At 35.1% G+C, this 20,598-nt stretch overlaps 1 protein-coding gene across 1 annotated transcript; it reads left to right on the forward strand.

Annotated features, from left to right (window-relative positions):
• Positions 1 to 1,053: 1,053 nt before the first annotated feature.
• Positions 1,054 to 18,817, forward strand: LOC123234823 (L-threonine 3-dehydrogenase, mitochondrial). Its single transcript, XM_044660807.1, has 8 exons — positions 1,054 to 1,234; positions 6,201 to 6,243; positions 8,720 to 8,790; positions 12,834 to 12,983; positions 13,088 to 13,260; positions 14,335 to 14,425; positions 17,226 to 17,495; positions 18,678 to 18,817. Exons 1-8 carry the CDS (start codon positions 1,054 to 1,056, stop codon positions 18,815 to 18,817), a joined length of 1,119 nt encoding a protein of 372 aa, XP_044516742.1.
• The last annotated feature ends 1,781 nt before the right edge of the window (positions 18,818 to 20,598 follow it).

The raw sequence follows: 20,598 nt of genomic DNA on the forward strand, positions 1-20,598 counted from the left end.
TCTTTTTTTTTTTTTAATTAAAAAAATTTTTTTTTCTTTTTAACCCTTAACTTCTGTGTATTGGCTCCTAGGTGGAAGAGTGGTAAGGGTGGGCAATGGGGGTCAAGTGACTTGCCCAGGGTCACACTGCTGAGAAGTGTCTGAGGCTGGATTTAAACCTAGGACCTCCCATCTCTAGGCCTGACTCTCAATCCACTGAGCTACCCAGCTGCCCCCCCAAAATCTTACCATCAGTATGGAACATATTGAAGCCTGTCAGTAGCAAGGCTGATTTAATCATTGTCTTTGGTTTTTACATCATCAATAGCACTGATGATTATAATAGCTTATCCTGTTAGATTAGTCTTGATATGGTTTAGTTATTTTTACATAAAATTCAGCCTGAATATGAATTAAAAACTTTTGTATTCAAAAATACATATTGGAATGGATGAGAAAATGTCTATGTAGCATACAGTTCTAAGATAGCAGTAAAATTTTTCACACACTCCCTAAACATATCTGAATCTTTTCCTAAGCCCATCTGCTTGTCTGTGTGTTGTCAAAGCAAGCACTCACCTTTCCATTATAAAGGAATAGTATTTGTGGTTTAAGCAAGCTTCCCTTGTTTGGTTACTATTAGAGATGGTATGTTTGAGACAGCATCATCTTCTAACATTCCTTATTGAAGAACAGATTTTTTTATTAACTCAGATTAACTCTTTGGATGAATGGACAGATTGGAAAATAGTTTTCAAGCCAAAAGATCTGTATAATCCCCTTAATATAATTAAAGTCTGCTAACTCTACAGATCTAGTAACTTAGTGTATAGTGACCCAATTTTATCTTGACCCTTTTTTTTTTTGTCAGCATTTGGCATTTTTTAAAAATAAATCTACAGTCTCTTAAGGTAGGCTCTAATAGCTTGGTTTTTAGATTCTGGGAAGTGATTTTTCATGTTGGCATAATGATCTTGATCAGAATAGCCTTGGCCAATAGCTAAGTAAATGTTCATTGAAATATCTGTGACATTTAACTCTGCTTCTTCTCACAGGGATACTTGAAAGAGAAAAATGCCAGTTCAGTTGCTGAATCGAGTTTTCATCCACATGCTACCAAGACCTCCTTGTGGACGTCCAGCTCTCATTATACCTGTTCGATTTCTGGGTATTTCACCTCGGCAAGTGCTATCTGATGCCAACTTTCATTCTGTATCTTTTTCTGATATAGAGCATCCACGAGTATTGATTACAGGTTGGTTTTCAAATCTTTTGTTTCATTCTTGTTTTCAGGTGTTTGGGTATTCCTATGAATTTTAATCTTCCCTCACATTCTTGACCCTTAAAGAAACACTTACTCATCTGATCTTCTTAGCAACCTTATGAAGTAGAGACACTTCCCTCATTTTTCAGATGAGGAAACTGAGATTCCAAAGGGAAGTGGTTTGTTCAGGGTTATACTGCTAGTAAATGACCCAGCTGGAACTTGAGCTCTCAAATTCAATGTTCCTATCTCTATGCCACATTAGACTACTTGTATTATGGATGCTATTTAATTTAAATTAAATTTGGTATAAAGAGTGTCTATTGTGGCTAATTCTCCATGCAAGGGCATCTAAGCATTTAAAAACAAAAAGACCTCATAATGCAGTCATATGTCCATCTAAAGTGTTCTTGAGCCCTCAGAATAAATTATCATTTTTTTCATAAAATTAGGTAAGTCCTATGGTATTAAATACTCTTTGTTTATGAATAGTTAATATAAATCCATCAGAACGAATACTTTTCTCTAAAATTTTTGGTTACTTAAAAATAGTTATGCAAATTAGAAAAGGACATACTTTTTCTTTATTTCTGGCAATCCTCTGGTTGTTATATTATAAGGCAGCATAATGCTACTCCTGTGTGATTCTGGGCCAGAGAATTAATTATTCTGGAGGATGTGATGCTTGAGATTAATCCTGATGGAACTCAGGAATTCTAAGATGTACAACATCTAGATATGGGGTGCAACTATTGCAATGGCACAGAAATGGGGAATAGAATGTTGTGTGTAAGGAACAGCTGGAAGGCACTAGTATGGTTGGACCATAAATTAAGTGATGGCTGGTAGAATGGAAAAAAGAAGGGAAAGCTAGGAAAGAGCCAAGTTGGAAAGAGCTTTAAAGGCATTTCATTTGATCCTTAAGACAGAAATTTACTGAATGGTGAGAGAGGGAGGTGATGATCTAATAAGAGATGCTGAGGCTCTGACCTAGGGGTGGTAACTGTGTCGTGGTTCTGAATTAGGGTGGCAATGGAAGCTGAGTGGAATGAAAGCTTGAAAATGGAATGAAAGCTTTGTTTTGGACTTTGTGAGTTTGAGATGCCTGCTGGACATTCAATTTGAAATGCCTAATAGGCAATTGATGACATAGGGACTAGAGCTCCAAGGGACTGTAAGACTGAATAAATAGATCTGAGAATTATCTGCACAAAGATAATAATTAGGCTGAAGGTCATCAAGTGAGAGAAAGTGGGGAAAAGATAAGAGGGCCCAAGACAAATTCTTGAGGGATAATAACTGCAGTTGGGAGAGTGATAGGGTTAATGAATTTATAAAAGAGACTCAGAAAGAATGATCAGATTAAATAGGAGAACCTAGAGATAGCAGTGTCTCCTAAAAAGGAAAGAGTACTCAGGAGAAAAGGGTGATCAACATGGGTCAATGGGGATATGATTGGGGAGATAGAGTCTAAAATGATCACCCTAATGCAAATATTAATAATATGGAAATAGGTCTTGATCAATGACACATTTAAAACCCAGTGGTATTGCTTGTTGGCTATGGGAGGGTGGTGGGAGGAGAGGAGGGAAAGAACATGAATCATATAACCATGGAAAAATATTCTAAATCAATTAATTAAATAAAAATTTTCAAATAAAAAAATAAAATAAAAGGGTGATCAACAGTGTCGAAGGCTATAGAAGGGTCAAAAGGGATAAGGATTCAGAAATAGCCATTAGATTAAACAATTAAAAAGTCATTTGTAGTTTTGGAGAGAGCAGTTTGTTGAATGAGGAGATCCGGTAGTGATAGCCCAGAATCCAGAAATCAACAGGAACTTCATTTCTCCCAGGCCACCAGTCCAGTTTCTAATCAAGTCCCCACAGCCATCATCCTGGAAGTAAACAAATGCTGACCAAGTGCTGATGATTCTAAAACCCTTAGGGATAGCAGTATTCCCCAGATCACCATCCCTACTGCCAGCTTAACCCATGTAGCCAAAGGAGTAGCTCTTACAGAGATGTGACATGTCCCCTGACCTGTAGAGTTCGTACAGCTCTTGCCTTCTCAACAGCCACATCTCTTGAAGATTGGAAAAGAAAGTTGCCACCAAAGCCCTTGGCACTATCAAATATTTAATAAAAATAGATATAATCTCTGCCATGCTATTATACCCTCTGGATGACTGGGTTTTTCTATTGAAACTGCAGCTGTCTCTGTCCCCTTAGACTTGTGAAGTCCTTGGGAATAGGGACCACCTCACTTTTCTATTTATATGCCCAGCACTTGGCACAGTGCTTTTTTGCATAATAATATATTGTGCACACTAATATAGAAGAATAAACTGTAATAAAATAAATAGTAAATAATTATGATATAGTGCTTAATGTTTTTTCATTGCAGAATGAATTCAATGCAGAGGTTTTTAGAAGAGGGATTTTGGAGGCAATAATTGTAAATTACTTTTAAAAGGAGTTAGCTGAAAAGGAGAGGACAGAGCTAGAGTGATAGCTGTTAGGAATGGTAGGTTCTAGTGAGGGTTTTTAAGGATGATAGAAACTTGGTCTTGTTTATAGGTAGAAGGGAAGGAGCCAGCAAATGAGACTGAAAATTAGAAAGTGGGGATGGTAATGAAGGCAATCTACCAGGAAGACTGAAAGAGATAGGATGGAGGTTACATGTAGAAGGGTTGTACTTGACAAACAGAAAGACTATCTCATTATCAGAGACCGTAGAGAAGGATGAAAGAGTGGGGAGACAATGTCAAAGGTATGAGAAATGAAGAAGAGGGAGCTTTTTTGGGCAAATGGCCTCAATATTTTTGTTGAAATATGAAGTGTGGAGGTCTTCAGAGGAGGGGATGGGAGAAAGGAGTGGTTTGTGAGTCTTGAGAGAAGTCTAGAACAGTTTTTTTATGGAAGATAAAGTAATTAGGAGGAATAGGATTGCTTTGTTTTTTGGCATGAGAGCCTAACTAAGGTTAGCTAGCATAACTTTGTAGTGGACTCAATAGCACAATTTTGTAATTTCCTTTAATTTTACATAGCAGCATTTGAGTAGAGAAAGAGAACACTAAGAGTGGAGAGATGAGGGAAGACAGTGGTGATCTGTCAACTGAGCTTGAGTCTTTGAGAAGATAAGCATTCTAAGAGGCAGGGGTAGAAAGGTAATATTCATTTCAGGAATAGGAGATGACCTGTATAAAGGCATGCATGATGACAACAGAGTTTTTTTTAAACCCTTACTTTCTATGTTAATAACAATTCTAAGATAGAAGAGTGGCAAGAGCTAAGCAATTGGGGTTAAGTGATTTGCCCAGAGTCACACAAATAGGAAGTGTGTAAAGCCATATTTGAACCCAGGGCCTTCCCACTCCAGGCCTGGCATTCTAACCACATTCTAACTGCCCCCAGGAGATGGATTATTGAGTTTAGGGACTAGCATATCAGTTTTATTTGAATGCAGAACGAGTGATGGAGAGTGATTTGGAAAACAAATCTGGAAAAGTAGATAAGCAGATTGAAGTCAGATTGTGGAGGGCTCTGAATGTCAGGCTGAATTTAGTTTGTATTTTATTCCAAAGATAATGGGGAATCTTTGAAAATTTTTCAGTATGGTGACATAATCAGACCTTTCCTTTGCCTAAGGAAGATTATTTTGGCAGCTATGTGGAGTATGGATTGGAGAGAGGAGAGATTGGTAGCACGGAGAGTAATTAGGAAGCTATTATAAAATTCCAGGTAAAAGCCTAATCTTGTATAGGAGTCATGTGAATAGAGAGAATTTCTTAAATTATACTTGACCCTTTTATTCTGTATAATTTTCATAAAATGCAAGATTAACAAATTTTTTTTTTGTTCTAGGGTTCAAAATGTAATTACACAATTCCTTGACTCCTTATGATGATTTTGTCTCTAGATTTTCTCTCTCACTCAAAATCTGACATATAGCGACTACTCACTGGGTCACCGATTTAGAGGTGACCTTAAAGAGATCATCTAGTTTAATAGTTTCATTTTATAGGTGAGGAAATAAGCAGATAAAGGTGATTATAGACATGATTGTCAATAGTAACTGCTCTGAGTAATAGAGCTACTTATCCAAGATGGTGGGAATATCAGATGGAGCAACTGCTTTCACTAGTAAGCTCTTAGCCAAAGTATAGGGTATTTTGGGACTGTATCCTCCTTAACCTATCTGATACAATTAGTATTCTTCCTGAGTAACTCCTTAAAATAGTCTTCTCCTTTGGCATTTGATTGTTGTTGTTCAGTCATGTCCGACCCTTCTTGACTCCACCTGAGGTTTTCTTGGCAAAGATATTAGAGTGGTTTGCCATCTCTTTCTCCAATTTATTTTACAGATGAGGAAACGGAAACATACAGGGTTAAGTAACTTGCACAGAGTCCCACAACTAGCAAATGTCTGGGGTCGGATTTGAACTCATGAAGATGAGTCTTCCTGATCCCAGGCCAAAGTGCTCTCTCCACTGTACCACCTAGCTGCCCTACATTTATGATAATAAGCATTTAATAAATGTTTGATTGATTTTCTTCTTTTTCTGAATTTTCCCATTTCTTTTACTTTTCTCTCCTACCCCTTAATTATGTCACCTAGTGGTTTGATCCTCCATTCTTTTACTTTTCTATATACTATGTCTACTTTGTAGATAAAATTAGTAATTTTGGATACCAGCTTAGGTTAGGTGGCAAATATAATATTAACTTAAGGTACATATACCACATGTCACATATAATGGATGTCAGGCTCAAGTGAAATCATAAATGTAAAGTGCTTGAAAAACATGAAAATAACTAATAAAGTCTGTGGCTATTATTTTTTAATATATTAACATGAGCAAAACATTCTTAATGCAGATTTTTCATACAAGGGTGATTAAAAGTTTATTGAATTTGATTTTAATTTTTAATTCTCTTTTCCTCCTTCATTTCAGGGGGTCTTGGACAACTTGGAGTGGGGCTTGCTAAACTATTGAGGTAAAGAAACCTTAGAATTTAACTCAGACTAGTTAACTTTTCTTCTTTTGTCTGTTAGATAAATCACTTAATAGTGTTACTTCAGTTTGCTTATATCTAAATTGAAGGAAAGTGTAGAGGGATTTGACTGAGGAAAATATGGAACAAAAAAGAAAATAGTAAAGGAGTAAGGTAAGCAATGAAAAAATGAGATAGTGTATTATGGAAGTAGAATTAATTGGATAATCTTCTGTGGGAATGAAATAGTTGTGGATGAAGAAGTTATTAGGCGGCAGAGTAGACAAAAGTCCTAGATTTGAGGTCAGAAAGATCCAAATTCAAATCCCTCTTCTAACCTCTGGCTGTGTGACCTTGGACAAGTCACTTGACCCTTCTAAGCCTCAGTTTCCCTACCTGTAAAAGAATAATAATAATTTATGGTAAAATGAGATATATGTAAAATGCTTTGCAAATCTTAAAGCACTATGTAAATGCTAGCTATTATTAATAAAGATGGCTAGAAGGGGGACATCAAGACTTTTGTAAAATTCAGAGTTTTTAATGAAATAAATATATTTGAAGAGTGATATGACAAAGTATATTAGGTAATCAATCAATAAGTATTCCCTGAATGAATGAAAAAAAAAAGATCCTTATTTTCAAGAACTTTGCTTTCTGTTATGGGATACAATATGTACATATAGAAGGATATTTAGAATAAACACAAAGTAATTACAAGGGAGTTAAGAGAGAGACAATGAGAAGAGGGTATTCTAGCAAATCCAGATCAGGAAGCACTTAGTGTGGTAGTGGTGATGTTTGAATTGTCTTTTTTTTTTTTTTTAAACCTTAACCTTCTATCTTAGAATCAACACTAGGTATTGGTTCCAAGGCAGAAGAGTGGTAAGGGCTAGGCAATGGGGGTTAAGTGACTTTTCAAGGGTCACACAGCTAGGAAGTGTCTGAGGCGTGTAAGAAATAAAATGAAAATAAAAGGATAATTTAAAAAATGTTATGGTATTAAAAGATTTATTGGTAGCCATTAGAAAAATGAAGCCACATGCCATATGAAGAATCAATTTAAAAAACCGAGCACCTTGCCTGCCACCTCCATAGTGGATAGATTGCCAAGAGAAAATGCCAATCTAGCCATTCAATTTTTATCCTCCTGTCTACGTCATTACATAATTGTCATCACGCAAGCTAGAAAGCCAGTGGGCTCATGGGAAATGTAGTTCGAGGACCCCAAAATTCCACAGGAAGCCAGTGGGATCATGGGAAATTAGTTGAGACCCCAAAATTCCAATAACACAGGCCAGATTTGAACCCAGGACCTCCCATCCCTGGGCCTGGTTCTCAATCCACTGACTCACCTGGCTGCCCCCTAAATTGTGTCTCTTAAAGGAAGACAAGAATTCTGTGACCCAGAGATGAGGAGAAAACGCATTTCAAGGATGGGGGATGACCAACCCAAATAGTTAGTGAATATAGATGGAGTGCCATATGAAAGGAACAGGGAGAAGGCAAGTTTGGGCACAGGAAGGCAAGTAAGTACTATATAGTGAGGCTAGAAAGAAAAGAGGGTTAAAAAGGGCTTTAAAAGCTCCTCCACCCTCAAAAAAAGTTTATATTTTATTCTAACAGCTATCAGAGGATCAGATCTGTCCTTAGACAGTTCCTAGCTTTGTGACCCTGGGTAAGTCACTTAAGTCCAGTTGCCTTGCCCTTATATCTCTTCTGCCTTGGAACTAATATTTGATATTGATTTTAAGACAGATGGTGAGGGTTATTTTTTTTTAAATAAAGGCAATCAGAAGCCACCAAAGTTGGTGGAGTAAGAGAATGACAGATTTTATTAAGAATGGTGATTTTAGCAGCAGTATGGAGGATGCACTAGAATGGTAAGAAACTTAAGGCAAGAAGATGAAGGAGGAGATTGTTTTAGACAAAAGGCAAGGATCATGACAGAGGAAGAGAGTGGAAGTAGCAACGAAAGTGTTTCTTCAGATCCAGCTAGTCAGGGCATGCGAGGGAAGGGATAGCCAGTATACATGGGCATAAATAGCTGTGATGACACTGAAAAGAGACTGAGATGAAGTGGTCAAACAGGTAGGAGAATGGTAGCTACCTAGGAATGTATCTTGGAGAGTTGTCTGGGGGAAGCCGGGTCTCAGTGAATAAGAGCAGATGGAGTGTAAGAGGTCCAGAAAGATAGGAAGTTTGTTCACTTTGGCATGGCAATTCCAAAGGCACAGTAGGAAAGCACAGAGGGTTGGAGTGATACATGGATAGGGTCAAAATGATAAAGAGGGAGATGTGAGAACAAGAGGTGAGAGGCTGAGGATAGTTTGCTCCTGAAAAGCCAGTGGTTAAATAATGTAGGGGAAGGCAGAATAATAGAGAATTAGAGTTTGTTGGCCAGAGTATTAGTAGTGGGTGAGAGATGAACTATCATGCTCCCAGTGCTAACTAATTGTGCATTTTGGTTTTTCTCTAGGAAACGATTTGGAAAGGGCAATGTGATCTTGTCTGACATTAAGAAACCTCCTGATCATGTTTTCCACAGTGGTAAGAGAAGTGGCAAACCTATGTTTCTTTTGTTGTTGTTGTCCTTTAGTTGTATCTGATTTTTCATAACCCCCATTTGGGGTTTCTGTGGCAAAGATACTGGAGTGGTTTGACATTTGCTTCTCTAGCTCATTTTACAGATGAGGAAACTGAGGCAAATAGGGTTAAGTTACTTGCCCAGGGTCACACAGCTAGTAAATGTCTGAGGCCAGATTTGAACTCAGATCTTCTGACTCCAAACCTGGCATTCTATCTACTACACCACTTAGCTGCCCCTGGCAAGCTTATTTTGAAGGGTGGGGAATGTCCTAAATGGCTTTTTGTCTCTCATGTTGTCAGTGTGGCTAAAAACAGAGAACTAATAACTTTTGGGTAACCCTAAAATTAAGTTTAAGAATGAATGGGTCTGGGGAATGTGATACTGCTCTTTGTTCAAGTGCTACAAGAAAGGCAAGTTCTTTTGAATTTGGCTGACTTCAGGCCATGTTTTTAGGATTAAAATCTAGTAGACATTATGCTCTTTGATTTCCATATATTATTATAGTAAAATTATCTTGATCTTAAAGAGCAAAGAAGGAAGTAATTTCTATAACAAAATAATGATCAGAAGAAGAAAGAAAGCTTAGAGGAGCTAATTGCCTTGTTTCTGAACAGGCTAGTTTCTATACTATTTAACATAAACTTTTGCCTGCTTGGTGTTAAAATTTCTAAGGAAAGGTCTTCTCTTCTATAGTGAACACATTCTCAAGCTTCACAGAAATTCTTATGTCTTCTACTATCTGAATTTTCTCTATTTTTTATATAAATTCATTCTTGTCTTTTATTCTATAGAAATAAAGTTCAAACATGTCATAAGTTATGTACCTGTTTATATTCTTTGACCTTACTATTTTCTTTTGAATATGGGAGTCTTGGATGAGTAGCACTTGACATAAGCCAAAATGTCAGAAGGAGGAGCAGTTTTAGAGAAAGATAAGCTCGGTTTTTTTGAAGTGTCTTTGGAAATCAGAATGAGGTACTATGTAGGTAGTCAAAGTGTAATTCTGGAGCTAGAAAGAGAGGTCAGAATTTGAGGTAAGTTTCAGATTCACATACAAAGAGATAATGGTTGAAATCACTTGGAAATGAATGGGTGTGCCAAGGGAAAGAATATAGTCTATGAAAAAAAGGGAAAGAAAAGAGAAAGGCTGCTGCTGAGTTTTTTTTTTTTTTTTTAACCCTTAACTTCTGTGTATTGGCTCCTTGGTGGAAGAGTGGTAAGGGTGGGCAATGGGAGTCAAATAACTTGCCCAGGGTCACACAGCTGGGAAGTGTCTGAGGCTGGATTTGAACCTAGGACCTCCCGTCTCTAGGCCTGACTCTTAATCCACTGAGCTACCCAGCTGCCCCCTGCTGCTGAGTTTTGAAGAAACTGTGAAAGGCAACTGAGAAAGCTCAAGTGAGTGAAGTTACTAAGTTTTAGGTAACAAAATAGTAATTATGAGGCACTAGTTTTTATTCATCTTTATTATTGATTTTTTAAAATTAATTTTTAAATCAGGTGTGAAACAAGGATGCCCATTATCACCTCTATTATTTAATATTGTACTAGAAACACTAGCAGTAGCAATTAGAGAAGAAAAAGAAATCGAAGGTATTAAAATAGGCATTGAGGAGACTAAGCTATCACTCTTTGCAGATGATATGATGGTCTACTTAAAAAATCCTAGAGAATCAACTAAAAAGCAAGTAGAAATAATTAACAACTTTAGCAAAGTTGCAGGATACAAAATAAATACACATAAATCATCAGCATTTCTATATATTTCCAACACATCACAGCAGCAAGAGGTAGAAAGAGAAACACCATTAAAAATCACCCTAGACAATATAAAATACTTAGGAATCTATCTACCAAAACAAACACAGGAATTATATGAACACAACTACAAAACACTTTCCAAACAATTAAAACTAGATCTAAACAATTGGAAAAACATTGATTTCTCATGGGTAGGACGAGCTTACATAATAAAAATGACCATTCTACTCAAATTAATTTACCTATTTAGTGCCATACCTATCAAACTACCAAAAAACCTTTTTACTGAATTAGAAAAAACTATAACAAAATTCATTTGGAAGAACAAAAGATCAAGAATATCAAAGGAAATAATGAAAAAAAAACTGTGAAGGAAGGTGGCCTAGCAGTACCAGATATTAAACTCTACTATAAAGCAGCAGTCATCAAAACAGTATGGTACTGGCTAAGAGACAGAAGGAAGGATCAATGGAATAGACTTGGAGTAAGTGATGACAGCAAGACTGTCTATGATAAACCCAAAGAGCCCAACTTTTGGGACAAAAATCCACCATTTGACAAAAACTGTTGGGAAAATTGGAAAATAATATGGGAGAGATTAGGTTTAGATCAACATCTTATACCCTACACCAAGATAAATTCAGAATGGGTGAATGACTTGAATATAAAGAAGGAAACTATAAGAAAATTAGGTGAACATAGTATAGTATACCTGTCAGATCTATGGGAAAGGGAAAATTTTAAAACCAAGGAAGAGTTAGAAAAAATTACAAAATGTAAAAGAAATCATTTTGATTCTATTAAATTAAAAAGTTTTTGTACAAACAAAAACAATGCAACCAAAATCAGAAGGGAAACAACAGACTGGGAAAAAATCTTTATAACAAAAAATTCTGACAGAGGTCTAATTACTCAAATATACAAAGAGCCAAATCAGTTGTATAAAAAATCAAGCCATTCTCCAATTGATTAATGGGCAAGGGACATGAATAGGCAATTTTCAGATAAAGAAATCAAAACTATCAATGAGCACATGAGAAAGTGTTCTAAATCTCTAATAATTAGAGAAATGCAAATCAAAACAACTCTGAGGTATCACCTCACACCTAGCAGATAGGCTAAAATGATAGAAGGGGAGAGTAATGAATGTTGGAGGGGATGTGGCAAAATTGGGACATTAATGCATTGCTGGTGGAGTTGTGAACTGATCCAACCATTCTGGATGGCAATTTGGAACTGCCCAAAGAGCCATAAAAGACTGCCTGCCTTTTGATCCAGCCATAGCATTGCTGGATTTGTACCCCAAAGAGATCATAGATAAACAGACTTGTATGAAAATATTTATAGCTGCGCTTTTTGTGGTGGCAAAAAACTGGAAAACGCCTTGCAATTGGGGAATGGCTGAACAAATTGTGGCATATGCTGGTGATGGAATTCTATTGCGCTCAAAGGAATAATAAACTGGAGGAATTCCATGTGAAGTGGAATTAATGCAGAGTGAAAGGAGAAGAGCCAGGAGAACATTGTACACAGAGGCTGATGCACTGTGGTAAAATCGAATGTAACGGACTTCTGTACTAGCAGCAATGCAATGACCCAGGTCAATTCTGAGGGATTTATGGAAAAGAACTCTACCCACATTCAGAGGAAGAACTGCAGGAGTGGAAACACAGAAGAAAAACAACCGCTTGAACACATGGGTGGATGCAGACATTGTTGGGGATGTGACATTAAATGACCACACAAATGCAACTATCAATAATATGTAAATAAGTCTTGATTGATTACACATGTTAAAACCAGTGGAAATGCGCGTTGGATATGGAGGGGTGTAAAGAGTGGTGAAGGGTAAAGTAAAAACAAGAATCATGTAACCATAGAAAATCTTTCTAAAAAAATAAAATATTAAAAAAATAAAATTAATTTTTAACCACAAAAATGCATCGTTTCCCCCTTCATCCAATTTAAGAGATTTGAAAAATTTTCCCCACTTTGAGAAAGAAATCCTCCCTCCACTATAAACATTCTACATTATTAACAATGAATAGCTTTTTAATTGTTCTTATAAACCATCTATGGTTATGCATTAACGTATAACTAACAGGTAACTAGTAGTGGGAAACTTGGAGGATGTGACAGGGTTCCTAATAAAAACAAAAGACAGAAAAAGACAAAGAGCGAGCTTGGGTCCTTTTTGTATTTGTGATTCAGTCATGACAATCTAATTCCGCTTCTATCGTAGGACCATTTGTTTATTCTGATATCTTGGATTATAAGAATCTTCGGGAAATAGTGGTAAACAATCGGATCACTTGGCTCTTTCATTACAGCGCCCTGCTAAGTGCTGTTGGAGAAACAAATGTACCTTTGGCAAGGGCTGTAAATATTACTGGTAAGCTTGCTTGAGTCTTGTCCAGTATGATTTGACCATTTTCTCATGTTCTTTGGTCAGATGAAGTTTCTTTATTAGATCCTGATAAATATTGTTTGTTTCAGGTTTGCATAATGTTCTGGACATTGCAGCAGAGCACAGTTTGCAACTTTTTGTGCCTAGTACTATTGGTGCTTTTGGTCCTTCTTCCCCTCGGAATCCAACCCCTGATCTCTGTATCCAGAGACCTCGAACCATCTATGGAGTGTCCAAGGTTCATGCAGAGCTCATGGGAGAAGTAAGCATTTCCTGATATATAATACTTTAGAGCTCTTTTTTTCGGATTTTTTTTAACCTTATGTTTTAAATTATTCCATTGAAAACCCTATTCCAATGCTTTGTTCCAGCTTGTAGGTAACTGGTTCCTTGAAAGCTATACCAGCTATGAGATTTGGCAAGTTGAAAAGGCTTCAAGTGTGTGAGAGATTGTATGTCTGTTATCCAAGGACTGATATAGCTAAGTTTAGGGATGTCATCACTAAGTTATTTGACAAAGTCAAGTGTTTTGTTTTGTTTTTTTTGGAGGAATCATGGTGGCTCTTTTTTTTTTTTTGTGAAACTTTTACCTTCTGCCTTAGAATCAAGTATGTCTATTTTTATTTCCCATGCAGTATCAAATAATTTTCATTAGAGTACATCTGATACAACAGAATCTAGATTCTATTTCATGGAAGATCTTTGAGATCCCTTAATCCAATATTCACATTTTACATATAAAAAGCTGAGCTCCACATAACTAAAGTGACACCAGATTTTGAAATACTCTTGATAATTTTTACAACTATTATCTGTATATGTGTTTGCAACCTTTCCCTTTCAGCATTCTTTTATTTCACATCAGTAAATTATAAGGCTTTAGAAAAATCATGACTAATCCTTTCTCACAAAAGGTTGAGGTTTCCCACCATAAAACTTTTTTCTTTTCAGAGTGTTTGCAGAAAGACAAAGTCTTTTGCTATTTTTATTTGCCATAGAAATTATAATTCTTTGTGATCACAAAAAGATGTAATGTAAAATTAAACTACTCTAACTTCAGTATTTTTTATCATTAGGAAAAACTTGTCTTTAGAGAATTCTAACTGCTTAAAATATATCTTGTTTAGACTATTTTAAAATTTTTTCTTTATTAGGAATTTAACACAATATTTCAATACATGAAAAACAACAGAAAAGGAAGATTTTTATTGCATTTAAAACATTTTTAAGGATGGTTGTATGGAATCTTATGTATCATCTTAGGAAAGTAAATTATTTCTGTGTCAGCTTTCTCTGAAACATTTACATTTTAAAAATTATTATGCTTCTTTGTTAGTACTATCATTACCGGTATGGTTTAGATTTCCGGTGCTTGAGATATCCTGGAATCATTTCTGCTGACTCCCAACCTGGTGGAGGAACAACAGGTAAATGTTTACCTTTTTTTCTTTAGTGTCCAAAATAGGTTTTGTTTTTTTTTGTTTTTTTTTAAGTTTTCACTTATTGGGATCAGAGCTTTCATGGAAAATGTAAAACTATTATCTCTTTCTGCAAGATAGAGTGTATTTTATTTTATATTGATAATATATGTTTTTCATATAATAGCTACTTCCCAATAAGCAATATCCTGTTTGACTTTTAAGTTTTCATTTAAAAAAAATTAAGAAAAATATTCTTATGATAAGATTTTGACAGTGTATATAACTTTGCACTCTTGTAGTTTACCATTCCTTAATAAGAAGGAATTAGGATTTGTTTGTTTTTAGCTCCTTACCTTCTGTCTTAGAATCAATACTAAATATTGTTTTTAAGCCAAAAGAACAGTGAAGGCTAGTCAATTGGGATTAAGCAACTTGCCTAGGATCATACAGTTAAGAAGTATCTGAATTCAGATTTAAACTCCGGAACTCCCATTTCCAAGCCTAGCTCCTATCCGCTGAGCCACCTAGCTACCCAGAAAGGAATTATGTTTTAACATCAATTATCCCCTGTATCTGACCCGAGTTTTTAAATTTAAAAACATTTAAAAAATGTTGACTTCATTTACATTATTGTCATCATTCCATATATTCCTTGGGTTCTTTGCTTTTTGCATAAGTTCATTCAAGTTTCATATTTCTCTGAATTCTTCATACTGATATTCCTTATATTGCAATAACATTCCATTATATTCACATACTCTAGTTCGTTGAACTATTTCATAGTTGATAGAAAAGTGTAATTTGTGTTTAGCTTCTCACTGCTACAAATTGTACTTTCTTTTGCAGATTTCTTTTGACATTTATGAGAATTGTTTTTTCTTTGACTTCTTTTCGTTAGAACTCATTAATTGAAATCATTGATTTAGAGAGAATTATAACTTTTTAGTAACTTTTTTCCACATAATTCCAAATTGTTTCCGTAATGGTTGGACCAATTCACAGTTGCCCCAGTAATGTATTATATTAAAATACCTCTCTTGTTATTATATTAACCCACTTCTTCTCTTGTTATCATCTATGGTACAATTGGATGGTTATGAGCTGATATTTCAGGATTGTTTTAATTTGTCTTTCATATAATGATATATTTTATGAAGTCACAATTATCTATTTTGTCATTGATAATTTTCTTTATTCCTTTTTATGAATTTTTGTCAATATTTTTTGGGATTTATTGTTTTTTTATGTAAGATGTTGGTCTAATCCTATTTTCTACCTTTTAAAAAAATAATTTCTTTTTCTTCTGTTTACTTAACCAATGGTATGGGCTTATTGGATTCTAGGCCCTCTTACCTAATTTATTCCACTGATCCGCTTTACTATTCTTCAAGCACTATCAAATAATTTTCATTAGAGTACATCTTTATATCTTTTTTACATCTGTCATCCCCTAAGAAAAGTACTTGATGTGAATCTCTGATTGAACCTAACTGGCATAAGCCTATGAGTAATGCATTGTAAATTCTGCCCATAATATTTCAAGCTAGCTACACGCTGCAAATATGTGCTGCCTGGTGGTAGAGAAAGACACTTTTAAATCTCTACTATTCTTTGAACATAGCCCATTATTATGCTGATTAATTTAGATAGACTGCCTTAAAGTTGGCTCTTCAGAGTATTCTAGGAAGTTCACTTATTAAAGAGTCTAATTATTAAATAATTCATACAACATTTAATATATTATTATATAACAACTTAGAAATGAAAATAAACAACACATTTAAGTTCTTTTAATTAATAAAAAGTTATTTTTTAATATTTTTATATATTTAATTTAATTATTAAATAAAATAGAGTAAAATAATGAGTATGATCAGATTCTTATTGTAGGAGTCCTGAGAGTATAATTGATAAAACTGTTCTGCGAGTTATTTAAAGTAGGTTTGAATTTTAATATTTAGGACATAGTGTGAACTTTTTATCTCCCTTTTTTCTGAAAAAAATTTTTATTCCTAATTTTATAAAACAAAACAAGCATTTTCATATACAAAGGAAAAGATTGTACACAAATGAAATCACAAAGCTCTTTTATGTTTGGCTTACATAATGAATAACATCTATATAATAAATCACATCTACAAATGTCCTAGCTCCCTCTCCCCATCCTACCTGCATCACAGAAGGTATCATCTGGGAGACCAGCATGTTAATATAAATTAAGTCTTTCATGTTTTACCTTTCAGTTCACTTTCTGGAGGTAAAATTCACAGCCTATTCTTCCAGCATTAGTTCTGAGGTTGTATATAATGTTTTCCTGGTTCTGCTCATTTCACTATTCATTATCTCATGTAGGTCTTTCTAACTTTTTAAAAAATTAGACTGTTCACTTCTTTTTGGCACAGTAGTATTCCATCACAATCATATGCCACAATTTGTTTAGCCATTTCCCAACTGATGGGCATGTTCTCAGTTTCCAATTCTTTGTCACCACAGAGCTGCAGTAAATATATTGGAACATATAGGTTCTTTTCCTTTTCCCCTGATCTCATGGGGTTCAGTTCACAGCTCCACCAATAGTGTATTAGTGTCCCCAGTTTTCCACATCTCCACCTACATTTGTCATTTTGCCCTTTTGTCATTTTAGTCGCTCTGATTGATGTGAGATGAAACCTCAGAGTTTTTGGTTTGCATTTATTTAATCAGTAGTGATTTACAGAATTTTTTTATGTACCTGGCTATGGCTTTGATTTCTTCATCTGAACTCTATCCCCTAGAACAAAAATCAACAGATATAACTCTCTTTTAGATTATGCAGTTCAGATTTTCCACGATGCTATAAAAAATGGCAAGTTTCAATGTAACCTGAAACCAGATACACGGCTTCCTATGATGTACATTGATGATTGCCTTAGAGCTACCCTGGAAATCATGGAAGCTTCTGCAGATTCTCTCTCCATGAGGACTTACAACATCAATGCCATGAGTTTTACCCCCGAGGAGCTGGCACAAGAAGTTGTCAAGCATGTACCTGAGCTCCAGGTCACATACAATGTAGATCCAGTTCGCCAGGCCATAGGTGAGTAAAACAAAGTTTCTCCTTGTCTGCCCATATCACATGGAGCTCATATGTTTTAGGCAGTACAGATAAGTTAGTGGAGAGCTGTAGAACTGAGCTTTCTCTAAAGATGATTGTAGATAGTCCCTAGAGGTGCTGATGGAAGAATAATACCAGCTTTCTAATAGAATCTGTCAGAAACAACAGTTGTGGTATTTCCACCTATAGTTTGATAACATAAGGTAGGCAATATGATGAAGAAAATTAAGGCTGTGATTATATATTCTCTATAGTGTTGTTTCAAGCAGCTGGTTTGTAGTTTACTATTCCTCAGGGCTGGCTATTTTTAAAATTATATTGTGCATAAAACAAATACAAATAAGTTTTATATGCCATACTAAATACTGTTAGGAGGAATAGCTAACATTGGATGACAAAGCCATAATCCCCCCAAAATGTTAGACTTTGACATTAGAATAAAGGTAATAAGAGTAAATTTCATACAAAAATATTAAGTGTACACAGGTTAAAAAATTAATTTACCAAGTTATGGCCAGACATAGTTGGTTTAGAAAAATTTGGGGGTATTTAGTCTCTACCAAGTGATGAGTCAGCTCTGTGAAATGACATCCAGAAGAACCCATGATCCAAAATTACATTAAGAGAAACATGGTGTCAAGTTCTAAGAAAGTAGCAGTTTGGCTCTGATTAGACTACATTTAGATAATTTTTTTTCAATTCTATAGGATACATTTTAGGAAAGACCAGAGAGGGCTAAGGAAGTGCTAAGGGGCATTCTAAGCTCATTTGAAGGGATGTTATGGCATTTTACCCTGGAGAAAAGAAATTTAGGGAGTACTGCTGTCAAGTATCTGAAGGACTCACATAGAAGGAGAAAGAGACTTACTCTGGCCCCAAAAGACAGTACTGACAGCAGTAGGTAGAAGATATAAAGGCATATACTAGTTTGTTCAAAGTAAAAACATTTGATTAGTGAGAGTGATTCAAACAAAGAACAGGTTGCCTTCTGTGGTGTGGTATTCCCCATCACTGGATGAGGAAGCAAAAAGATGCTTCACCACTAAGGTTTGTTTGCCTAGTCTTTAGTTTCGGGAATTCTCATTTGCAGCAGCATCAACATATAAAGGTAAGTATCTCATGCACATGTTATACTGGTCTTTTGCCTTTTTTTTTTTCTTTTAGCTGACAGTTGGCCAATGAATTTTGATGATAGCAATGCTCGGAAGGATTGGGGATGGAAACATGACTATGATCTTCCTGAACTGGTGACAACTATGTTCAATTTCCACGCCTCAGAATCCAGAGTTGCTCATGCCAGTTAACCAAAAGTAATGGTTCCTGTATCTCTGGAGAATGTGAAAGAGATTCTGAAATTACTTTATCATGCTATAAACCTAGTAGCTTGTATATTATTTGGACTGAAGGATTATTGTTGGCTCTTGAGTTTGACAGTAGCTCATACACTTGCAGGAACTTCTCAAACCGATCTCAATACTTTTAAAACAAAGATTCTTAATCTTTGTGTGTGTCACAGTTTCCTCTGACAGTACATCTACTTAATCATAGGATTGATCCCCTTTCAGAATTTGGTTTTTAGATGCAATAAAATAAAATACTTAGGAAATAAAAGGAAACCAATTATGTTGAAAAAATGAACTTTTTCTCCATTTAAATTAAGGGGCTGAAATCTATCCACAAGCCTTTTGGAGAATCCCATGTGAAGAACCTCTTTTTTAAAGGAAGAAACAAGTCCTGAACTTAAGCATTTTAATATGTAATAAAATCTATTTTGCTATAGGGGACCATTTGATTTTTCCTATTTGTTCAAACTTGTCCCTATAAGGCTCTTAGTGAAAAATGAAAACTTTATCTATATGCCATTTTCTTCATCCTTAATTGAGATTAGTTGTAATTTATAGGAAGTTGAGAGTGTCAGTATTTAATATACAGGATTATTTATTTCACTTATGTTTCTTTTAAAGTAAAAAATTTTCAAGCCATGAAACTGTTTTGGACAAGAAACATCAAAGACTATTAGTTTAAAAGACTTGTAAAACCTTGATTTAGTTCAACAATGAAAAAGCTTAATAGTAAATAATTTTGTAACACAATAATAATAGATCAAATTTATATATCGCTTTAAAGTTTAGAATAGTTGTTGTATTATCTCCATTTTAGAAAACTGAGGCTCCATGACTTGTCCAGGGTTACACAGCTAGTATGGGTCTTAGAGTTGTTGGCTAACTTAGGTCTCATGATTCCAAACAATCATCATCCCGCTTTTTTCCAGAAAGAATAGAGAGGGAGTAAGATATTTATATTAAATCCATGCTAATTAATTTTATATGAAAGAGATGATGACTTGATCATATGCTACTTTAAGAATCATTTCTAAAACACAATTTCATTTTTGTAGAAATATTTTAAGAATTTTTTTCTAAAACAATTTTATTTTTTGTGGGAATATATATCACTCATGTCTATTCTCAGGAGAAAATGAACAAACATCTAAGCAAGAAAGTATGACACTTGTATTATTTTGGCTGCTGTTTTCAGCTTTGTTAGGAAAAGTAATGGAATATATTTCACTAAATGAATGGAAGAATAAAAGCCTTTATTTAGTGCTTATTATGTGCAAAGTGCTATACTAAGCAGTAGGGAAAAATAGAGAAGTAAGTCAACCTCTGCTCACAAGGAGCTCATATTCAAATGAGGGAGACAACACTTAAGGAAGGTTTTATCCAGTGGTCCTTACAGTCAGGAAGACATGTTTTAAGTTATAACACATTAACTATCTTATTTATTTAATCAAATTATTTAACATTTCAGTATCCCTAGACAGTTCTAAGACCAAGCAGCCTTAAAAGAGATGTTATTGACTTTTAAAATATCATTTCCTTTGATTAAATTTATAGATTTTGGCTGTCAAACCATTGACAGCGTCAAAGACTTTGAGGGCAAGAACTTTCTGGGTCTTCAGTAGCTATTACTGAGGTCCTGTAGGAGCAGATGCCCTGTTGCATCTTTACTGGGTTTGCTTCCCAGGATAATGGTTGAAGACACTGTGCTGGAGGCTCTTGAGTTCAAGGTCTTGAGTTGTTGT

The sequence above is a fragment of the Gracilinanus agilis genome, chromosome 2 (genome assembly GCF_016433145.1).
Source record: "Gracilinanus agilis isolate LMUSP501 chromosome 2, AgileGrace, whole genome shotgun sequence".
Taxonomy (NCBI): domain Eukaryota; kingdom Metazoa; phylum Chordata; class Mammalia; order Didelphimorphia; family Didelphidae; genus Gracilinanus; species Gracilinanus agilis.